The 20,747-nt window shown below is 43.1% G+C and overlaps 1 protein-coding gene across 8 annotated transcripts in view; it reads right to left on the bottom strand.

Moving 5' to 3' along the window:
• Nucleotides 1-372: 372 nt before the first annotated feature.
• Nucleotides 373-20,747, bottom strand: part of TLE4 (TLE family member 4, transcriptional corepressor) — a 151,169-nt gene continuing 130,794 nt past the window's right edge. For all 8 annotated transcript variants that reach the window (XM_070480312.1, XM_020903227.2, XM_020903218.2 and 5 more), the window contains 11 exons: nt 19,835-19,888; nt 19,188-19,340; nt 17,621-17,753; nt 17,054-17,247; nt 16,477-16,553; nt 8,448-8,697; nt 6,764-7,011; nt 5,249-5,396; nt 4,383-4,533; nt 3,943-4,019; nt 373-2,067 (listed from right to left, as the gene is read on the bottom strand). In XM_070480312.1, coding sequence (XP_070336413.1) covers nt 1,960-2,067; nt 3,943-4,019; nt 4,383-4,533; nt 5,249-5,396; nt 6,764-7,011; nt 8,448-8,697; nt 16,477-16,553; nt 17,054-17,247; nt 17,621-17,753; nt 19,188-19,340; nt 19,835-19,888 — 1,593 coding nt within the window. In that variant the 3' untranslated portion in view covers nt 373-1,959. The remainder of the gene's footprint in view (nt 2,068-3,942; nt 4,020-4,382; nt 4,534-5,248; nt 5,397-6,763; nt 7,012-8,447; nt 8,698-16,476; nt 16,554-17,053; nt 17,248-17,620; nt 17,754-19,187; nt 19,341-19,834; nt 19,889-20,747) is intronic.

Below are 20,747 nucleotides of genomic sequence, written 5' to 3' on the forward strand. Positions count from 1 at the left end.
TGACAAATTGAATTTTTAATTTTAATCAAGTTAAATAGCCACAAATGGCTAACTAGTGGTAACCACACTGAACAGCACAGCACATCACAGCTCTAGGACATCAAGACTTCTGAGCAACAAGCCAACTTTTTGACAAACTAAAGAGGCAATCAATAAATATTTGGTAGCAACCTGTCATCAGTAACTTCTATCCACTCTCCCTTCTAGCTCTTCTCAAGTAAAAACAAAAAGAGAATTAAAAGAGCAACAATAAAAAGCCCACATGACTTTTTAACAATCTCCCTTGAATAAAACTAATAAGTCTTCACATATAGGAGTGGCATAGTAAAAAAAAAAAAAAAAAGAAAAAACTAAAGTCAGCAAAACAAAGAATTAGAAATAAGCATACTAGAAGTTACTTATGTTTAATGCTTAAAAGTCTGAATGCACAATCTACCATTATAGAAGTACTGGTGGTCAATACAATGCATGAGAACTATGTACAATGCACAGTTTAGTATCAAAATCTTTCTACACTGTAGAGTTTTACGAAACTGTTAATGACATCAAACACGAAGCACTTAAGACACCATTTTGTTTTCTGCTACCACATTAGGAACGTCAATGGACAGTCCGTTTCAACTTGCAGCATCCATCCATTTCTAGTATGAAATTAAGTAATTTTCTACTTATACAATAAAGTTTATCTACACAGTTCTCTTGATTTTGATCCATAGCAGCAAAGGCACTGTACATCAGCAGATCCACAGACTCAAAAGATTTTTTTAAAGCATTCGAACAAAATAATAATAATTAAAAAAAGGAGTCACATATCATAGTTTAACACAACAACAACAACATAAAAGATAACAACAATGTTTCTGGCACAATGGCACAGCCTGTGTCCATTTCAGGGACATCCAACTAAGACATGGAAAGAACCGGAGGTAAAGAAAGCAAGTCCTCATCCCAGGTGAGAGTCCATTCTTCCTGGTTTTCAGAGGGAGGCCCTTGCAAATCCTCCTCTGCTGTCCTTGTCTTGTAAAAGACCTGCCCTGCACAGTGGGAGGACTCCTCCCCTGGATCTGCGCCAAAGAACATGCCAAAAAATAGCCCCTAATTTCTCTTAGACAAAACTGCCCAAAGGCATACATCTCCCTTTGCAAAGAAATGTGGCAAAAATATCTAGAAGGGATTAAGTTCTCCCTTTGAGGCCAAATTTGATTTGTTCATCTGTCTATTATACAATAAAAAAGGAATTAAAAACATATTACAAAGACACTTGTCAACAAGTCAAAAAAAGAAAAAAAAAAAAAAGAAAAAGTCCAAGTACTTTTATCGAATATAATCTAAAGCTATAGATATATTTGTTAAAGTTGTCCGAATAGACTCAAATGAATATGATGTGGTCTGTCACATTCTAATTGTTTAAATTTCTGAACATCTTTTAAAATATGTAAAAACAAAAAATCTAACAACACAGCAACATATTGCTTCCATATGTAATTATACATTTCACATCTCTATACAGCCATTAGTCTACATTTAGTGACATTTTTAATCAGTTATTTTAAACCTTCCTTTCCCCTCCTTTGCCAAAAAAAGGGGGGGACGGGTATCAAGTACAACGCATCTTCATTACCAATGCAGGAACAGACAGCTTTATTTAGTCAGTCATTGTTAGAAAGCCTTCTTTAAACAAAATAAATATATTACAGATATAATACATAATTAAAGATTCCTTTCACTGTTAAGTAGGGTTATCCATGATCTTCCAAGTAGACAGCTGAAGATTTTGATATCACAGGTTCTTAATGAATATTCACAATTCAATAGCAGGGAGGAAGTGGGGGAGGAGGGGCTGACTCCACAACTGCAATGAGTAATAGGAAATCCTTGGTTTTGGATGCGGGGGAACAGAAGGATGAGAGAAAAAAGTGCTACAAGGAGAAGGAGTCCATTCCGCATGAAGGTTTGTCCTTAATAAATAACTTCATAAACCGTGGCCTTCTTATCCCCAGAGCCAGTGACAATGTATTTGTCATCCACAGAAATGTCACAGCTGAGCACCGATGAGGATTCTTTGGACTGGGAAAGAGACACACAAACACGTTAAAGACTGAAAGAAAAACCCATGAATATTGAGGCAGGACTGGAGGACTCAGAGCAAAAAGCAGCAGAGCATGTTCCCTTAACTAAAATAGAAGCCCCAGGAGGAAACAGTCCCTTAGTCCCGTTAAGGTCTATTCTTAGAACGGCTGCGCCAGGTGCGTTCCCACTGACACCTCCCTCTGCTGGTCTGCAGGCTCCTGCACTGGGGCGGGGGCGGGGAAGACTGCGAGCTGAGCGCCAGGCAAGTCCAAGGTACAAGCCCCGCTGCTGGTGAAGGAAGGCTTTGCTTCAAATCCTGGCCTCCAGCTAAGGGCAGTGCTCTCAGTATGAAAACCCTTGGTCTCACTCAGACGGCTCGGGTGTAGATGGGAGCTGCAGAACACTAGACACCATCACCTAACCTGTCTGGCCCTAGTTTACCCGTCTGCCACCTCAGAGGGTTAGTCTCAGAGTCTAGATGAGGTTAAATAAGGGGGAACTGCACTGAAAAGACTATTTTTTTGAGACAAGGAAGGTAAAAATATTTCTAATATAAATCCTAGTTGACCCTCATGTAAAAACAGAACATAAATTTGCAAGTGGGAGTGAGTTCAATAGTTAGGAGGAAAAATGTACCCCTCACAGAATTCCAGTACCACATCCAACTACACCAACTGCAAAGCATTCACGGTTAACTTTTAACTGTGCTAAATAAACAAACAAATCCCACAAGATTTTACTGGGGCTTTGAATAGTTAAAAAAAATAAATAAATATTTGACATGTAGATGCTAACCTACTACCAGCATTTCTCAAACGTTCAGATCGCAACCTGAATTAAATACATTTTACTCCCCAAACCAGCAGATACAACACGCTTATGATAAGAAGATATACTCTTAAAATATTTTCATTTTTCAAAAAAGTGCTGGTTGGGGACTTCCCTGGTAGTCCAGTGGTTAAGAATCTGCATGCTCATGTGGGGACATGAGTTCCATCTCTGGTCCAGGAAGATTCTACAGACTCTGTGGCAGCAAAACCCGTGTACAACAACTACTCAGCCCACACTCTAGGGCCCCAAAGTCGCAACTACTGAGCCCATGAGCCTAGATCCCATGCTCCGCAACAAAAGAGGCCACCACAATGAGAAGCCTGCACACTGCAACTAGAGGAAGTCCGCACACAGCAGCAGAGACCCAGCACAGCCAAAAATAAATACATCTTTTAAAAAAGTGCTGGCTGAGACCATCCAAAAGCTGATACAAAAACTCCTCTATTACATTATAAACTCCAAAACAGCATGAATATGCTATTTTTGTTTTATTACCTTGCACAATACTTTCACTCAATATATGCAGTTTCAGATTCAAATGAATTAATCTCCTCTATGATGACTTAATACCACGTGGTCAAGAAGGCGGCAAATCTATTATGCTATTCCTAAAACCACCTAGGGAAATAGCATCCCAAATACATAAAGTTAAAAAGGAAATCTCTGACTTGCTTATGAAATTCTCACATACTAGCAAGAGAGATGAGACTTGTGTCTGTGTATCATGCCAACAATCCAGTTCTCCTACAAATAATTCCACAAACTACACAAAGTACCACTGAGTTAAGAATAAAAGTTTATAAAATTAGTCCAAATTTCTTAGTTTCCTATAGCACTCTTTTTGGGGTAGTGGGGACAGAAATATTAATAAGATGCTAATTAGTATTCAAGCAAAATGCTCAAATTTTACACAAAATTTTTAAAAGCCACAGTGCAAAAACTGAGATTTCAGAGAAGACACGGAACTTCTAACATGTAACCAGGAGAGAGAACCATGCGGTGAGCATACTGGCAGTGAAGACTACATATGTGAAGCGTTACCTGGAATATGCTGGCCCCATAGGGTGTTCTCCAGGCGTTCAGAAGGTTGTCCTTGCCCGTGCTTACAAACCATTTGCCTGAAGAAATAGGGTTTCAAAAAAGGCAGTGTTTATCACTCTTTGAGAATCCCAAGATTTGTGTTACAGAGCATCAATGATACACAGAAATTACCTAATCTGTTACCTAATCTGAAACAAGTAAGAGTTTCTTTTCACTGGAAAAATAAAGCCCACTCTCACACTGTATAAATGAGTTATTTATACTCAGGACAGGGATGAAGTAGATAGACACCAGAAAATGACACAGTATTAGGGAAGTAGGCCTGTGTGAGGAAGGAGGAGAATTCCGAGGAGGGACACAGCCCTGAACTGAAGACCTGACCTGAAACGCAGCAGCAGGAAGGCGGAAGGGCAGACGGCGGACCCGGGGGGCTCGCTTACCGCAGTGGGCGAACTTGAGCGACAGCACGCAGCTCTCGTGCAGGTGCAGCTGGTACTTGTCCGGCTTGGTGACGTGCAGCACCTCCACGTTGCTGTTCTCCATCCCCACGGCCAGCCACTCTCCAGTCGGGCAGTAGCCCAGAGAAAAGATCTAGAATGGAAACAGGTGACAATGACGGTGGCCACAGAGGATGCACTTCCTTTAACAGGGAGGCGAGGAGCTGCTTCCTCTGGGGCTACTACTTAGATGATGAAGGACATCAAGACAATGTGAAATATGCAGGAAGAAATCAAAGGCAAACGTGTAACCCCAAGTAATGAGTCAGATGTCCACAATCTAACTTACTAATCAATTGTGAGAAAGTCAAAGGTCTACAGAGTAATGGTTATGGAAATAAATGTTTGCAAAAAGCTTGTAATAAACAAGATTAAAAAGAAACTGTCAATAAAATATACACCATTGTATTTTGGCAATAAATAATAAAATTTTTCTTATCTAATTCAGTGTCAAAAGTGACTGTCACATGGTAAAGGAACTATTGTTGGGAGTCTCTCATGTATCTCAGAGTCGTGTGTGTGCTAAGTCACTTCAGTCGTGTCCGATTCTTTGAACCCTATGGACTGCAGCCACCAGGCTCCTCTGTCCATTGGATGTTCCAGGCAAGAATACTGGAGTGGGTTGCCATGTCCTCCCCCTCCAGGGGATCTTCCCAACCAGGGATTGAACCCGCATCTCTGTCTCTTGCATCAGCAGGCGGGTTCTTTGCCCCTCGTGCCACCTGGTCCCGTGGAGAACGAACTGCGGCCCAAGCCTCTCCCATGTCCCACACAGCCCAGTCTCCAAGACGGCACGTGCCCGGGCGCACCTGGGAGGTGAAGTCGTGCTGCTGCAGCTGCCGCCCCTCGCGCAGGTCCCAGGACCGGACCGTGTTGTCCAAGCCGCCCGTCCACAGCTTGGTGCCATCGTTGGAGATGTCGATACAGCTGGCCCCGTCCGTGTGGCCCTGGAATTGCCTGAGCATGCCAACATGGAGAAAAGTCCCTGAACTTTGTAAGTTTTTAGGTGAACTTAGTTTAGAATTCCTCAGTCATCAGTTTCATTGCAGGCCTGATTGGTAAATGTCCTTTTGGTTTATTAGGTTTTCTATTATTCAAAATAATAACAGAGCATATATGTAGAGAGATTAAAGTTTAACTGAGATGCTGAATCTCCTGCACTTTTTATTTATGAAAACTTAGGAAGTACTCTTCAAATTACTGATATGCTAAAACATGACTGAAATAACTGATAGGAAAAAGATGTCCATCTGAAACAAGAGAACACAGCTACATGAATATGAATTTATCAAATATACCATCTGAGACCTACTCTATCCTTGGGATATGAAGGGAGGAGAGAAGGTAGGAGGGTGCAGCAGATCTTTCCCTTCTGAAAGCTCTGGGGGCGGGGGGGGGCGGCATAGGAAGGGGCAGGACAAATTCTGCCATTGAGCAATAATGCGACCATATGAGGCTGCCCAAGGAGCATGTAAAACGTGTAAGAAACGGGTGCTGGGGGTGGGGACTAGAAGCAGTTCCTCACGAGACCCTTACCCTAAAGGGAAAAAAGTGATGACTACTTTGTTTTTGGAATCACTTATAGAGTTGCATCCTGCAAAATAAGTTACATATGGACAGCAGGGGTCTCTTCTCCTTCACCCTGTTGCTGGGCTCCATTACAATCTCTGCAGACCCTTCAGCGGTTCACACCTCTTGTCTCCTGCTCTCCCAGGTGCTGACACCTCAAGATCACATGCGCTTCAGGGGTTTTCCTATCAATGCCAATCCTGTATCACCTTATTTCTACACAAATACAATTACTTCTAATCGTTCTGAAAGGTGGGACTAGATCATCTACACCGTTTCAGGGTGAGGTACACCAGACGCAACACCTGGGCCCAGTGTAGAAGCTCAACGATTATTTGTCAAAAGGAAAGAATGTGTCAGATACACATGGCACCAAGGAGAGAGCCACACACGGTGAACCTTCACAACAAGCATCTACCAACAAGGATGGTTTGTTCGCACAGATGGCAAATTATAGGTGTCTAATGAGCTCATGGACACCTTACATGTATTAATTATGTAAAACCGACCTCATATTTTAAAATGTGAATTGGATGTGCTTAGTATAATTTAAAAAAAAAGAACAAAGCAGTCCTTATCCAATAAAGTTCAAATGGTGCAGAGAACAAGATTTTATGGCATCTTAAAATGGCTCTCTCCTCTTAACAATTTTGAGTAAGATAGTTGTATTTCATCTTTTTGAAAATACACACACACAGCTCCCTGGTACAGCACAGTTAAGTCCTCGGCCCTGGCACGGGGTCCTGCTGACCCACCTCACCAGCGTCTGGTTGTGCAGGTCCCACACGGCGATGTTGCCGTCGCTGCAGCAGGAGAAGCAGACCTTGGAGTCGGGGCTGATGGCCAGGGCGTAGCAGGCGGGGGCCGAGGATGTCAGCTCTGCCTTGATGCGCGGGGTGGGAGCCGCCAGGTCCCAGATGGACAGGGTACTGGCTTCCCCTCCCACAATTAGGGTACGACCATCAGGGAGCAATCGGCAGGAACGGATGTAGTTATCCCTGTTCTGTAGAGACAAAACCCATCAAGAGGTTACTCATGAGGAAAGGAAAACAGCATTAACATGAGAGCAGAAATCCATAAAAGTATTGTGTTCCCTCCTGGCTTTAATGAGCCATTTTCACTTATGACAATGATAAAGTGGATTAATGCTAGCAAATTACATGAAATTAAGGAAGTACTTAAACTTGATCTACAAAATTTAGTACTGAGATATTTAATCTTAATTAGCATGAAAATACAAAGATCTAGACCCACTCCCACCACCAGCAAGTCAACCAGCCGCCAGAGTCATTTGCACCTACAGAGTCAGCAGCCCTCATCACCCTGGAGCAGCCAGGCCTGCCTGGGAACTGGGTACAGAGATCTGGCTGCTGCAAGGCCCTGCTTCTCTGTTGCCAAGAAAGCGCCAAGGACTTAGACACCTTGCAGTCCCCTCCGATCGCCAGGCCCTGCATTACCTGGCCGAGGGACACTGTGCGCTTAATCAAGCAGGCCCAACCGGAGGCAAGGCTTGGCCAAGGTGTGTTAAGTGACAGAAAAAAAGACAAGTCCTCAGCTCATGAGGTTAGGGGAGTCTTGTGTAACTACAGTAAACTGATCTAGCTCTGTGCTGCTGCAAAAATTCTCCTGTCTACCCAAGGAAGAAAATCAAACTGAAATTTCTTAAGGAACTGAAGGACGAATACCCATGAGACACATAAGGGGATAGCTAGCGTTTATCACCGGAGAAGGCAATGGCACCCCACTCCAGTACTCTTGCCTGGAAAATCCCATGGACGGAGGAGCCTGATAGGCTGCAGTCCACGGGGTCGCCAAGAGTCGGACACAACTAAGTGACTTCACTTTCACTTTTCTGCACTGGAGAAGGAAATGGCAACTCCAGTGTTCTTGCCTGGAGACTCCCAGGGATGGGGTTGCACAGAGTTGGACACGACTGAAGTGACTTAGCAGTAGCAATAGTAGCGTTTATCACATGAAGTATTAAGTTGCTTGTCTTCAAAAGTGACAGATTTTGATACTTGGGAGCACTCTCACAGAAACCACCATGGGCTCTTAGTTATTTTTTTGGGGGCTCCCGCCAAGTGGCATATGGAATTTTAGTTCTCCAACCATGGACTGAACCCATCCCTCTAGTGCAGAGTCTAGTGCAGACTTCCAAGGAAGTCTTGTCTTAAGTTTTCTTAAACTTTTTTAATCGGACAGGAAAACAAGTGCCTGCTTCCAGGAACTGGGGAGGGTGAATGAAAACTACTGGAGTACATGCCACATGTGACGAACCAGATGAATCTACCTGGAGTCACTCAAAGAAGACAAGAGGCAAGTTAAAAACCAAGAACCACTGAAGACAGCCACCCACTTGGGATCAATCTGCGCGCTGCTGGTACACCCAGCCTATTTTGTGAATGAAGGCGTAAAGCATGTCCATTTATGTTCACTCACCAGGCAGTCGAGCTGAGAGACGGGGCTCTTGTTGCCGGGGTGGCTGATGTCCCAGACCTTCACGCAGCCCTTCCCGCCCGTGTACACGTGTCGCGTGGGGTTGCTGATCGTCACTGCGCACACCACCTCCCCATGGCTCAGGGTGTTGATCTGGCGAGCGTGTCGGGGGATGCCGGGGCCGATAAGGGCGTCTGGGGGGAAGGGGACGGGCTGCATCTGACCGTCTGCAGTAACGTGGAAGGAGTATGCCCTAAGACAGTGGGGAGGAGACAAGACAGGAAAAAGGAGAATGTGAAAAATGTTACTTAACTGATCACTACAATGAGATGAGAAATAAAACATTTTCAGAGCTACTTATGATTTGCAAACAGGTCAAATTTAATGAATATGTTGGAAAGAACTTAACTTTCAGAGCTATAGAGCTAAGTCAGCTACCTGCTGTATGACATCAGTGATGACGCAGTCTCTATCTTTACAATGGAGTGAATGCTACCTATACTTCTCAGAGAATTAAATAAGATTACCAATGCCCAGTATACTATCTACACTTCTAGTCACTTTGCAAACTGGCATTGCCTTGTAATTCAGGTGATTCAGAAGCCTGTGATAAAATTTTAACCTATAGATCACCTCACTCCAATCAAGTAACTGACTAATGAAAATCAATAAGCTCAAATTATGAACTTTTAACACATTACAATGCTTTAAGCCTACATGGTGAAATAGCATATGAGCCACCAAAAAGAATAAAAACATTTTTTGGGGGATAAAGTTCCATCAGACTTGACAATAACAAATCCCAGTAATTCCCAATGGAATCAGAACCTAAAAAAGCCTCCGGTGTGACTGCCCCAGATGCTCACCTGTTAGTGCATATCAGCAGCTCCATTTCCAAATCATTTCCAGGGAAAACCCTCTAGTTGTAAAAGCATTTAGTTCACTTAAGTTCAAGCACCTCCCTCAGTAGACACCTCTATTCTTAAGGCACTGAATTCAGGGAATAGATAACAAGTGAGCCTGTTATGATGCAAGTTGGGTTCCAGGAGGCGGGAGAGGTTGGCAGTGAGCAGAAGGAAGCAGGGCCTGTCTCAGGGAACGTCATGGGCAGCAGCCCACTTTGGAAATGATGTCGTGTTCCTTGGCATGGAGCTTTAGAATGTGCTCTGTTTACGGAAAGGAGTTTATGAAAGACATACCAAGGAAAAGCATTTATGGGTAGACAAAGGACAGGAGCCTGGATCTATCAGGAAGTTTCAGAATCAAAACAGTTTCTAGTTCCTTAGTGCAAAAGTCTACAGAATAGCCACACGCATCCAAATCTGACCCATTACTGAGAGAATATCATCAACAACATCTTGATAGTCCCCAGAAAGGACAAAGCTGTGGAAGATTTAGGGACCAGAGGGCAGAGGGCTTTCTCTTGCTCTGTAGACTACAATGAGAACTGGGATATGGAAGAGAAGCAATATGTCAGATTGCTGAGGGGGGAAGTGGTGGGAAGCTGGGAAACCAAGAAATATATTTCTTTGGTCAAAGCAGCAGGACTTGGAGACGTGTTGGATGTGTGGCCTGGGAGAGAGAGATGCTGAGAAGGGTGCTCAGGCTTGGAACCAACTGACTAGCAAGGCTACAACACGCATCAGTGAGGGTGACAGGGAGGCATAACCAAAGGGGAGACATGTGGGGAGGTAAACAGTATGGTTTTTTTCAACTTGAGGGCAGGTGAGGAATCAAACATCTCAACCGGAAATTGAGTACTGTGATTCAGAAGAGAGGTTAGGTCAGAAAGATCACTGTATGCTCATCCACAAAGTGGGGAGAGCTGAAGCTAAAGGAGCAGAAAAGGGTAAACCTGGGGCAGATTATGCAATGAGCAGACTAGACACAGAACTTAAGAAAATGCTTACAACATTTAGGGGACCCCAGCAAGAGCAGTCAGAGAGAGAGAAAATCAGGAGACATGATATCATGCAAAGGTGGCATAGATGGTCAATAACTTATTTCTCAGGTATCCCAGTACGTGATGCACTTGATGCAACAAAGAGAAAAAAACCCCACATATCCCCTGTTCTCCTAAAGTTACCTTCTGGGCACTGGGGTAGTTGGCAGATGGACTGAGGGGCTGATACACTGGTACATCAGTGAGATACTCACATAAATAAAGCTGTCATATGGTCAGTGCTATGAACAATGGAGAATTTGACAAAATGAGAAGAACAGGGAAAATTGCCCCATTTGGGCCAATTGGGCTGCAACATAAAGAACAGGTGTTAAATTACCTTGGCCAAGAAAGGAAGATGATCTGAGGAGGAAGCGGATGGTCAACTGAAGGCCAGAGGGAGGCAGAATGTTTACACTACTCAGTCAGAAAATAGTTACTAAATAAATGCGCGATATGTGCCAAGTACCATCAGATGGTGGGGAATCAGAGGTGAACAACATAAAGTCCCTATCTCCAGAGCCTACATCCTAGAAGGGAAGAGAGATAATATATAAGCAAATAAATAAATAACCTCAGACAGCAGTCCTCTCTCTCTCACTCACACACACACACACACACGCACACACACACACGGTTTCAGATAAGAGACGAAAGGTGCACAGTGAGGTCTGAGATAGCGTACAAGCTGAGGCCTGAAGGCAGGACGCAGTCTCACATATAGAGAGGAGGAGAGTATGCCAGGATGGGAACAGCAAATCTGAAGTTCTAGAAGAAGAGTCATGTGAGGAGGAGGCCAGCAAGCACTCACTGTGAGTGAGAGGCTGGAGGAAGAGGCAGGACACATGTTAGAAAGGCCTCAGAGGCTGTGCTGTGGACTATGGGCTGTTATTCCGAGCAGAACGGGAAGTCACTGGAGACTTCTGTGTAGGGCAGGGAGTGATGCAATTCAATTCATGTTTTCAAAGGATCGTTCTAGTTGCTGGATGAGAATGGATTGTAGAAGGAGGAAAACCAGTCAGGGGACTAACGTGGCAATCTAGGGGAGAAGCTGGTATCCTACGTTTGAGAGACAGTAAGAAAGCTGAGAAGAGATTTGCAATTCCAAAGATTTCTGTGGCTGCGTAGAGGCAGAGAACGCTGTTCTCGATGGCATGTGGGGCTCATGGAGGTGACACAGTGGAAAGTGATGACAAGGTCTTCCCTGGGCTCTATTAAGTAGATAAATGATGTCAAAGAGGACAGAAGTTCATTATAGACAATGTGACCTGAGGCCTGAGATGAGGTTACGGAAGGGCTGATCTTGCGTACCACTGACACCCAGGATGACGGTAGCCTCTGAGTGGAGGAAGACCCCAAGCCAAGTGTAAAGTCTTAATAACGGAGATATCTCCCAACAAGGCAGAAGCGGGGGTGGAGACTCAGGCACACATCTGAGATGGGTTGGGTTTTCATGTGAAGGCAGAGTGAGTTCAGTTCTGGAAGACACCAGAATGGAACGGGAGGTGGGGAGGGTGGCACAGCCTTTGTAAGCCCATGGAGCGCGGCAGGCGGAGAGTCTCCTCAGCAGAGAAATTCTGAGGGGAGACAAAGGCTAATGGATTTAGCAATTAAGAGGCCATGAAATAAATCTGAAAGAAAGCAGGAAGATTATTCCAAGTTTAGAGATGGTGTTATACATTCTTAATGATAATCTCCTTGAAAAGATATCCCTTCACTCCCCTCCAGAATAACTAATGATTTTTAAAGAGCCTTGAGAATTTAAATAGTTAAGAAACCAGGTACATAATTTCTTTTGAGGTTTTCAACATGACATTCTTCAACTCAACCCCAACGTCTCTGTGAGCACCTACTATGTTCTTGGAACTCCCTGAATTAAGAATTTCAAGAGTCTACTTGCATTAAGGGTATAATGTAGCCCTCTGTTTACTATTAAAAGTATATATATATATATATAAATGATACTTAATACTGGAAAAAAGAAAGCTATAGTACATACTTATTATCAGATTTCAACAAACTCTAAAGTGTAGCTAGCAACAAGTACTGGAACGTGTAATGAAAGCCAACCTTTCTAGAAATGAGAGAGGTGCAGGCTTAAAAATCCATTTTTTTCTCTATCTAATTAAATGCATCAATACTCCTTATTCACATATTCTGATACGGATGTCATGCCGAGATATAAAATCGGGTAAGATGTTGGCCTTGCCCGTAAGTGGCTTATAATCTAGGAAGTATGATGAGAAAAGTATAAAACTGGTTACAATACCAGGTGCAAGATGAAGTTCTGTGTGGTTCAAAAAGCAAAAATAAAGTTTATGTTTCATGAGACATGCTACTGGAGATGGATTTTAGAGAATGGAAGGATTTCACCAAAGAGGGAGGAAGATGGGAAAACCCTTCGAGGTGGAGGGAAACAGCTCTAAAAGGATGAGGTGAAATGATTTTGGGAAGTCCTGGATTGGTTTGAATTCAAAATTCAGCAATGACACAAAACAGTTAAGTGGTGAAGGAGCCAGCTTGATAAAATATCTCTCTCTTTCTCACACACACAATGTACGGAAGGTCAGCCTGAGAATTTCACAAATAGATTTTACTGAAGAATGCTTGTAGGAGGAGGAGCAAAGCCACTCAGAATAAATTTGGTAGCTAGGAGTACAACAGATAGGAGGAATAGGAGACAATTATTCCAATAATCTAGGCGAGAGGCAATGGGGCACCTGAACCAGGTAAGTAGCAGGATGACACATGAGAAGTAACAGTGGATATAAAATCCTATAGGACTTAACTGGAGAGAAGTGAGGAAGAAGCCAATAATGACCGCATCTGAGCACAGGGGAACAAGGAACAGAGTACGCTGAAAACTGGGTAAATCTGGAGAAGCACTCTGTGAATATAATACATTTGCACTGCAAGTAATACACACTCAAGATGCCCAGCTGAAATGTCCAACAAATCACGAAAATACAGGGCTGGAAGTAACAGGTGCAGGAAGCCACAGAAACACATACATACACTCAACTCTCTCTCTCTCTCTGCCCCCCACCCTCTCTACCCCATCTGTCTCTCTTTCTCCCTCACGGCAGATGAAGTTACAAAGAGCTACTACAAGTGGTCTCCAAAGGAGATGGTCAAGACAAAGGAAGTTTGGACTTCCTGACAGAACTATACTTCAAACAATTCAGACATCTGCAAATCGACCTGTTTAAAACATGTGTGTTGAGGATGCTATTTTACTTGGATCATCAGATGTGGATGAAAACTCAGCACAGCTCAGAAGGCTCTTGGCCTCCCCACCTGTACCTCCTCCTCCTCCCTCTGAGAGGGGCCTGGTTCCGTAACATCACACTCGCCACTTTCAAGCTTCATGACACCTTCTCCAAGTATCTGATGTCTCACAAGACTGAACTAGACCCTAAATTCACAAAGAAAGGTCTGGCTGTTGCACTCCATGTAGCATTCAGTAGGACAGAAGATTGGGTTCTGGGAGCACATGAACCCACTAGTAGTAGGTTAACCAGCCAACAAATAAAACTTGAGAGTTTACTGTGTGCCAGGAACTTTTCCTATTTTGAAAAATCTTGCTTTATAAAAACAAAAACAACAGCAGAGAAGAATTTCTGAATTGTGAGCAGCTTAAAACCCATAAACCTGAGACCTTTTGTTATGGCTGAAGTCACATGCCATTTCACAATGTAATTAGTGCAATGGTTTTAATTGAATACTTTTATATTATTTATAAAAGCCTCATATAAGTAGCATGTGAGGAAAAAAGCCCACTTTTGGCTGATGTTAAAATTAAACTCTGTTGTCATTTCAGTTACTTATTGAGAGGAACTTCTGTTAATTCACCAGAATAAACAAGAGGACCCAATGTGAACTGGCAAGTAAATGCTATTTTATTCATTAGTTTGGAACACACATTTAATTATAATTTGTGATAATATCTAGCTTTTTTTCTGTAAAAAAACAAAACAAAACAAGGAGAAAGAGGCAAAAATGTTTCAAGTCCTTCTAAAGAAAAGCAGTTCCTTTGTGTATGTGATGAAGAAGGCCTTTAGGTGCTTTATTATGTTTTATGTTGTAGCACAAAAGATAGTTTTCCTGTTGAAAAACATGCACAAGTGTCACAACTCTCCATCCTGTGATCTAGAAGCCATATTACATTATCTCTTCTGTAAAAATCTACAATAAAAGTATTTCTCTCTATATGCATACTGAGTGCTAATTTGTATGTCTTGGTGCCTTGTTAAAGACACACAAAGATAGGAAGAGGGAATCTAATATACTCAGTCTAATCTTCTTGCAGTATCTCTGCCTCCCACTATGTTCTATTGCATAAGCAATTGAAAAACTGATAATAACCTGGGCAAAGCTCAAGGGGAAATGATGCAGAAGGTGACTGAATAGTCACTGTAAACCAAACACTGTACTAAACCTCTATCATATCATCTCATCCTCATGCCCTTCTTATCAGGAAGGTGCCAACCCTGTTTTTAAAGATGAACCAACTGAGGCTCACAAAGTTGAGAAACTCTGCATGAAGTCAGTTCCTTCCTAGTGTCAAGCGGCAGAGTCAGAATTCAACCTTGGCTCTATCACACTCCAGAACCCAACCCCTGGTGAACACACCATGCTCTCTTTGGGGTTTCCTGATGTCACTTGCCAACTGCATTAGGTGTGACCTGGTAATTCCAGGAACAAAAACTCTTAGCCATCCTGTTACCCACCAGCCCTACCGAAAGGGTGACGCACCACCTCACCTGGAAGTGGTTACACTACAGCTCTGGGCACCCCTGCCTGGTGACTAGGCGGTAACTCCACACAGTACCTGGAAACAGACCACACTGCTCCCCTCGAGAAACCTCTCCATCTCCACAGGTTTATATGAAACTTGTAGGCATTCAGTTTATTTGATTAATCCTTGACCTTGTTGTTTAGTCACTGCTTGAAATACACCAAACTTTCACCTTCAATTACACCAGGGTTCTTGGTCAACAAGACTTGTCAGTCAATCAACAACTATTTGCCGAACACACACAAATACACAGAGTTTTATGGTAATTGATATTTATACCTTCAACTCTCAAGGAACTTAAAGTCTAGTTTGCCTTGACTCACTTATTAATCAGTCAAATGTTTACTGAGCAATCTGGCTATGGAACCAACACTGTGTATGATGCGACAGGGAAGTGCAGGGTGGAGTCTGCAGAGGAAGAGCCAAGAGCCTGAGACACGAGGTGGCGCGGCAAGGCCAGGCACGTGTACTGCTGTGGGGCCAGCAACACGGGGACAGAGGAGACAGGCGGGAAACAGGGTGCCAATGAAATCCTGAGAGCACGGCAGTGAGTGACAACAAGAGGAGGCCAGTGAGGGCGGAGGCCGGCACACACCTTCAGTCACTTCTTGAACAAGCATAAACTGTGAGCCCCCAAGAGCAGAGGAGTGTGCACAGGCGGTAGTAAAAATCAGGTGCAGTGGGTAAAATGAAGGCTAAGGAATGACACGCGGGAGAGATCAGCGCGCACAAGAGGAGGAACAACTGCCGTGTGTTTCACCGTCATGGCTGGAGGGGGCCATGACTGCAAGGCTCCGGACACCCAGGTCACAGGGCAGGAGCCCGCTGAGCAAGCCACCTTCTCCAGAAACACAAACGAGCTTCTTTCCTTTCAGCCTCTGAAGCCTGGCATGTCTTTCCCTAACATGCTCTAATTTTGAGCATCTAGGTTTGCATATAAGATGACTTTTTTCCCCCAAGACAATGAAAGAATTGCCTTGAAATCAGTAACCGATGTAGAGAAGATCTGACTACTAGAGATGCCCCAGCAATTTGCACTTCCACATCAGAAGCTTGAGATTTTAAATTGAAAATCTAAAACCCCACCTTATTACCTTCTTGCCTTGTGCTAAAAAAAAAAAAAAAAAAAGAAAGAAAGAAAAATATTCTGAAAAGAAAAACGAAAACCCCACAACAAAAAACCCCTGCAAGCTGAAGGAACTTTCCAACACTGCCCAGTAGCTCTCAGAGTCTAAAGGGCCAGTGAGGGTCCAGACACACAGTGAGCACGAGGCACAGGGCTTGGTACTCACGGCTTTCCTCCTGGAATGCCTGTCAGGTTTGGAGGTATCGCCGGCACACGCATGTGATGGTGTGGATCAAATCCAACCTAAAATTGTTCCCAAGCAAGGCAGCAGAAATAAACATAGTTACATTAACTCATTTCATCCTACTCAGTACCTTTCCAAATCCTAGAAGAATAGATGCTTTTAAATAGGATTTTAGAGATAAATATACAAGTATTCATTGATGAGATGACAGGAGGATGTACATGATTTCATGGTCACATACTTGGGGGTGGAACAAACATTAAAAAAACAGTATCATTATTGAAGCTCATGATGCAAATAAAGGGGACCTATATTTATTATATTATCTGCTCTACTTCTGTAGGTTTAACTTTATTAAAGGAATATAACACACAAAAACTGCCCCTATCTTATGAAAGAAAATGAATCGTACAATATAATGACATGTAGTTTAATTTATAAGTAAGCACAGGTTGCTCCATAGATACCTCAAGCTATAAAAACTACCCTAGGTAAAAATACGCATGGCCATTTTCTGAGCTCTGAAATATTTCTATTCTGTAAAAAGTTCACAACATACCACTGGTGATCTCCCATAGGCGGCGGCCGCGGCGGCAGCAGCAGCAGCCGCGCTCATCTGCGGGGAGATGTTATGTAGTCCTGCATAGGCAGCTCCGGGGCTGGTCAGCTCCCCATTCATCCCCGCGTGTGGCACGATCCCGAACGGGGTCGGGTATGGACAAGGTACTGCCATGGGGGTCCTTAGGCTTGAAGCTACAGACCCAAACAAAAGGGAGGAGAAAAACCAAGGACACACACAGGAAATAATAATGAGGGCTAATGAATACAAGGAGTAACACGTTCTTACATATGTAAGAAATAGGATCCGTAATTCAAATAAGCTTATGTTAATATTCGCAAAAGTCATTCAAGCTTTCGTCAAGGTCCAAACATTCGCCTTAATTTATTGAACACCTACTATGTGTCAGACAGGGTAAGTGCCAGGTGCCTGATTCAGACTAAAAAAACTCACAGTCAGCCCATGCTGATCACTGTACTCTTAATGTATTACACTCTTTAAATTGCTATAGTTTCTTTAAAAACAGGAAGCAAAAATATGTACACAGAAACTTTTTTTCTGACTAACCCAAGGGGTCGACTCCTGGCGGTTTTCCGGGAACCGGCCTCAGTCCGGGAGTGGAATTACTGCCTGGGGTGGGTGCATCGGTTCGTGGAGTAGGGGTATTGGACTTCGACACAGGAGTAGTAGATTTTTCATTCTAACAAGAGACATAATGGAATACACTGGTAATTAGAACACAATTTTAACAATTATGTTAAACATTTGAAAAGGCAGAGAAGGAGAGAAAAAAGAAATGGAAGATTCTTCAGCATGGGCCTCTCTTTTTATTAGTTAAGAAGAGCTAACAAAGAAACAAAAAGTGTTCCCTGAGACCACAAAACCAATGTTCGGGAGGACATAAATCAGAGCTGAATTTGGGGCAGAGGAGGCCATTTCCAGGAAACTGGCCTGAGTCAGACAAAGGCGGACAGTTCGCGATGTCCTGATGTGACAGGCCACTTGCTGGCTGCTTTAAGACTGAGTAGTATCGTTGGGTTGCTGATGGATCGTTCATGCCACAAGAGGCGTTCCTGGTTAACAGGTCCCCTTAACAGAGAACCAAGTCTGAATCATCACAGAGGTCAGCACAGATGAGCTGCCATTAACAGGCCGGAAGGCCAAGAGAAAACAACAGAAATAAACTAAATCCAGGCTGTGCCAGACACAGCCTCCAAATGGCAGAGAAACTGAGGACTTTTCTTTCTTTCAACTGTGAATTCAAAAGGCTATCTGAAAACTGATTTTTTTTTTTAAACACTATGTTATAAGGAAATAACTGGTGAGGAAAAAGGAAGACACATCACATAAAAATGCAATTAACTACACAGCCACAAAAGATGGGGCTACAGGGAGATTATCCTGACTTGCAAGCAGTCTCATTTTTTGCATTTGTGATTTGTGGTGTGACTCAAGACAGTCTTTTATAAATGACAGATTACTTTTTAGTTAGGAAGGGAAAATTATTGCAGTCATATAGCTTGATAATTCAGAACAAAGCTAGCGACAAAATCACATCCAAGCCAAAAACTAAATTTACCATAAACCACAGATGACAAAACCATCTCTGTAACCCCAATGTGTATATCTTCATCTTCGCTGAGACATGTTTCACTACATTTCCCCATGTCCTTCCCTCATCCTTACAAAAAGACTCACAAAACAAACATCCATCACCAAGTCAGTGACCCCACTCTGTTTCAAAGTACCTTTGCCAATTAAACTTGAATACTGAACATATACATATACTTAGTGATCAAAGTCCTATGGAAAAATGAAGAAAAATAAAACTTTAGAATTAATTACAACTAATCATCTGGAAATAGGCAATGCAAAGAAAGACAGTGAAAGTGAGGAAAGTGTCAGTCGCTTGGTCGTGTCCAAGTCTTTGCAACCCCACGGGCTGTAGCCCACCAGGCTCCTCTGTCCATGGGATTCTCCAGGCAAGAATACTGCAGTGCGTTGCCATGTGTTCCTGGGAATCTTCCCGACCCAGGGATCAAACCCATGTCTCTTATGTCTCCTGCACTGGCAGGTAGGTTCTTTACCACTAGCGCCTCCTGGGAAACCCCAAGAAAAATGAACAACTACTTACAAGGCTAAGTTCTTTGGATTTGGAGGAAGGAGTACTGCTGGAGGATGCAATCGAAGCTGGACTGATAGGGGCATCTTTCTTGAGCAGGCGTGTCTTGTCCAGGCCGTTCTCTCTCGGGGAATGTGCTGGGCTCCCTCGAGGTGATGACGGATCCTACAAAGGAACATCAAGGGTATCAAATACAGCACAGCACATTCACAGTGCCAGAGTACTTGGTGTGGACGTTTCAAGCCAAAAGTCTTCAATAGCTTAGGAGCAAAAAAATGTTCTGGAACAGACCATAAGACTCATTAAATTGCTGCAGAAAATATTCAGTATCGAGGTCAATAAAAATACTACAAAATTTATCATATTTATTTTAAAACAGCAACAAAAATAAAAACTCTACAAATTTGCAAGTAACTTGTCAAGGAGACCTGTAGACTGACCACAGATGTCTGGTGTGCATTCCTGTTGGTAACAGAACGTATGTGCACTTCATAGACAAGAGTAACAATAAAAAAGGATGTGTAATACACAAATTTTTCAAATAAACAAATTATGGGTCCCTTTAGAAATTAAGAAAACATTATGGACACTAATTGTTGGGACACTAGTCATTGTTAAAACCCGGTAAGAGCAGGAAGTCAAATGAGCCACAAACATACCTCATTGGAAACGTCAACCACCAAGTTGTCATCACTCTTCTCACCATCGCTGTCCTGCATTGACAATTGAGAAGCATTATCTCCTCCCCCAGCAAAAAAAAAAAAAAAAAGCAGCCAGATTTACCCTAGATAAAAGTCCAGAGTAATTAGTTCCTCACACGTTATAGAAACGAACTGCACCAAACAGTGCTAAACACTCTACAACGTACTGCGTTCTTTACTCCTCGTGATGCTGCTATGAGACAGGTAACTGGATGATTCCATTTTAGTTGAAAAGTCAAAGCTTATGGCTTGTTAGTCGAGAGTATCAGGTGCCACCTGGCCTGCCCATGCTACATGATCCAGCCTACAGAAGGGCGGGATAGTTCTGTCAGTGTCTTTCAAAGACTGGGTAAGAAGCCACAATTTTGAATTCAGGAGGTTTCACATGAAAATTCAAGTTCTTGGCTTCTTTTGAGCCTGCAGTCTTGCAGGGCACCGGCACCAGAAGTGGAACGTGGTCTGCGTGCCTCCACACCAGGGAGTCCCATCCCACTTGCTCCCTTCACTGATCTGAAGCAGCAGTCACTGAAGGGAAATGAGCTTTGGTCCATGATAGGAACACATCTGGATGTCTCTGGAAGTAACATTCCACCAAAATGTGCTACATTCCTCAGCACAGGAGGTCATCCAGACATTTTAACAGGTTGTCTGTGATTTTACATTTTCCTTTAACATTTCTAGCTGGCCACTGAAAATTCTACCACCTTGAAATGTATGGAGGGAAGCAAATACACCTAACAGAAGTAATACGGAACACAGGTCCTCTATTAGTTGCCAGATGATACGCTGTTTCCTGGCTCATTCACCTGCAAACACAGGCCTTCAGTCAGGCAACTCACTCAGCTACAACTGTATTAACTACTTTTCTCTC

This window comes from Odocoileus virginianus, chromosome 18 (genome assembly GCF_023699985.2).
Source record: "Odocoileus virginianus isolate 20LAN1187 ecotype Illinois chromosome 18, Ovbor_1.2, whole genome shotgun sequence".
NCBI classification, from domain to species: domain Eukaryota; kingdom Metazoa; phylum Chordata; class Mammalia; order Artiodactyla; family Cervidae; genus Odocoileus; species Odocoileus virginianus.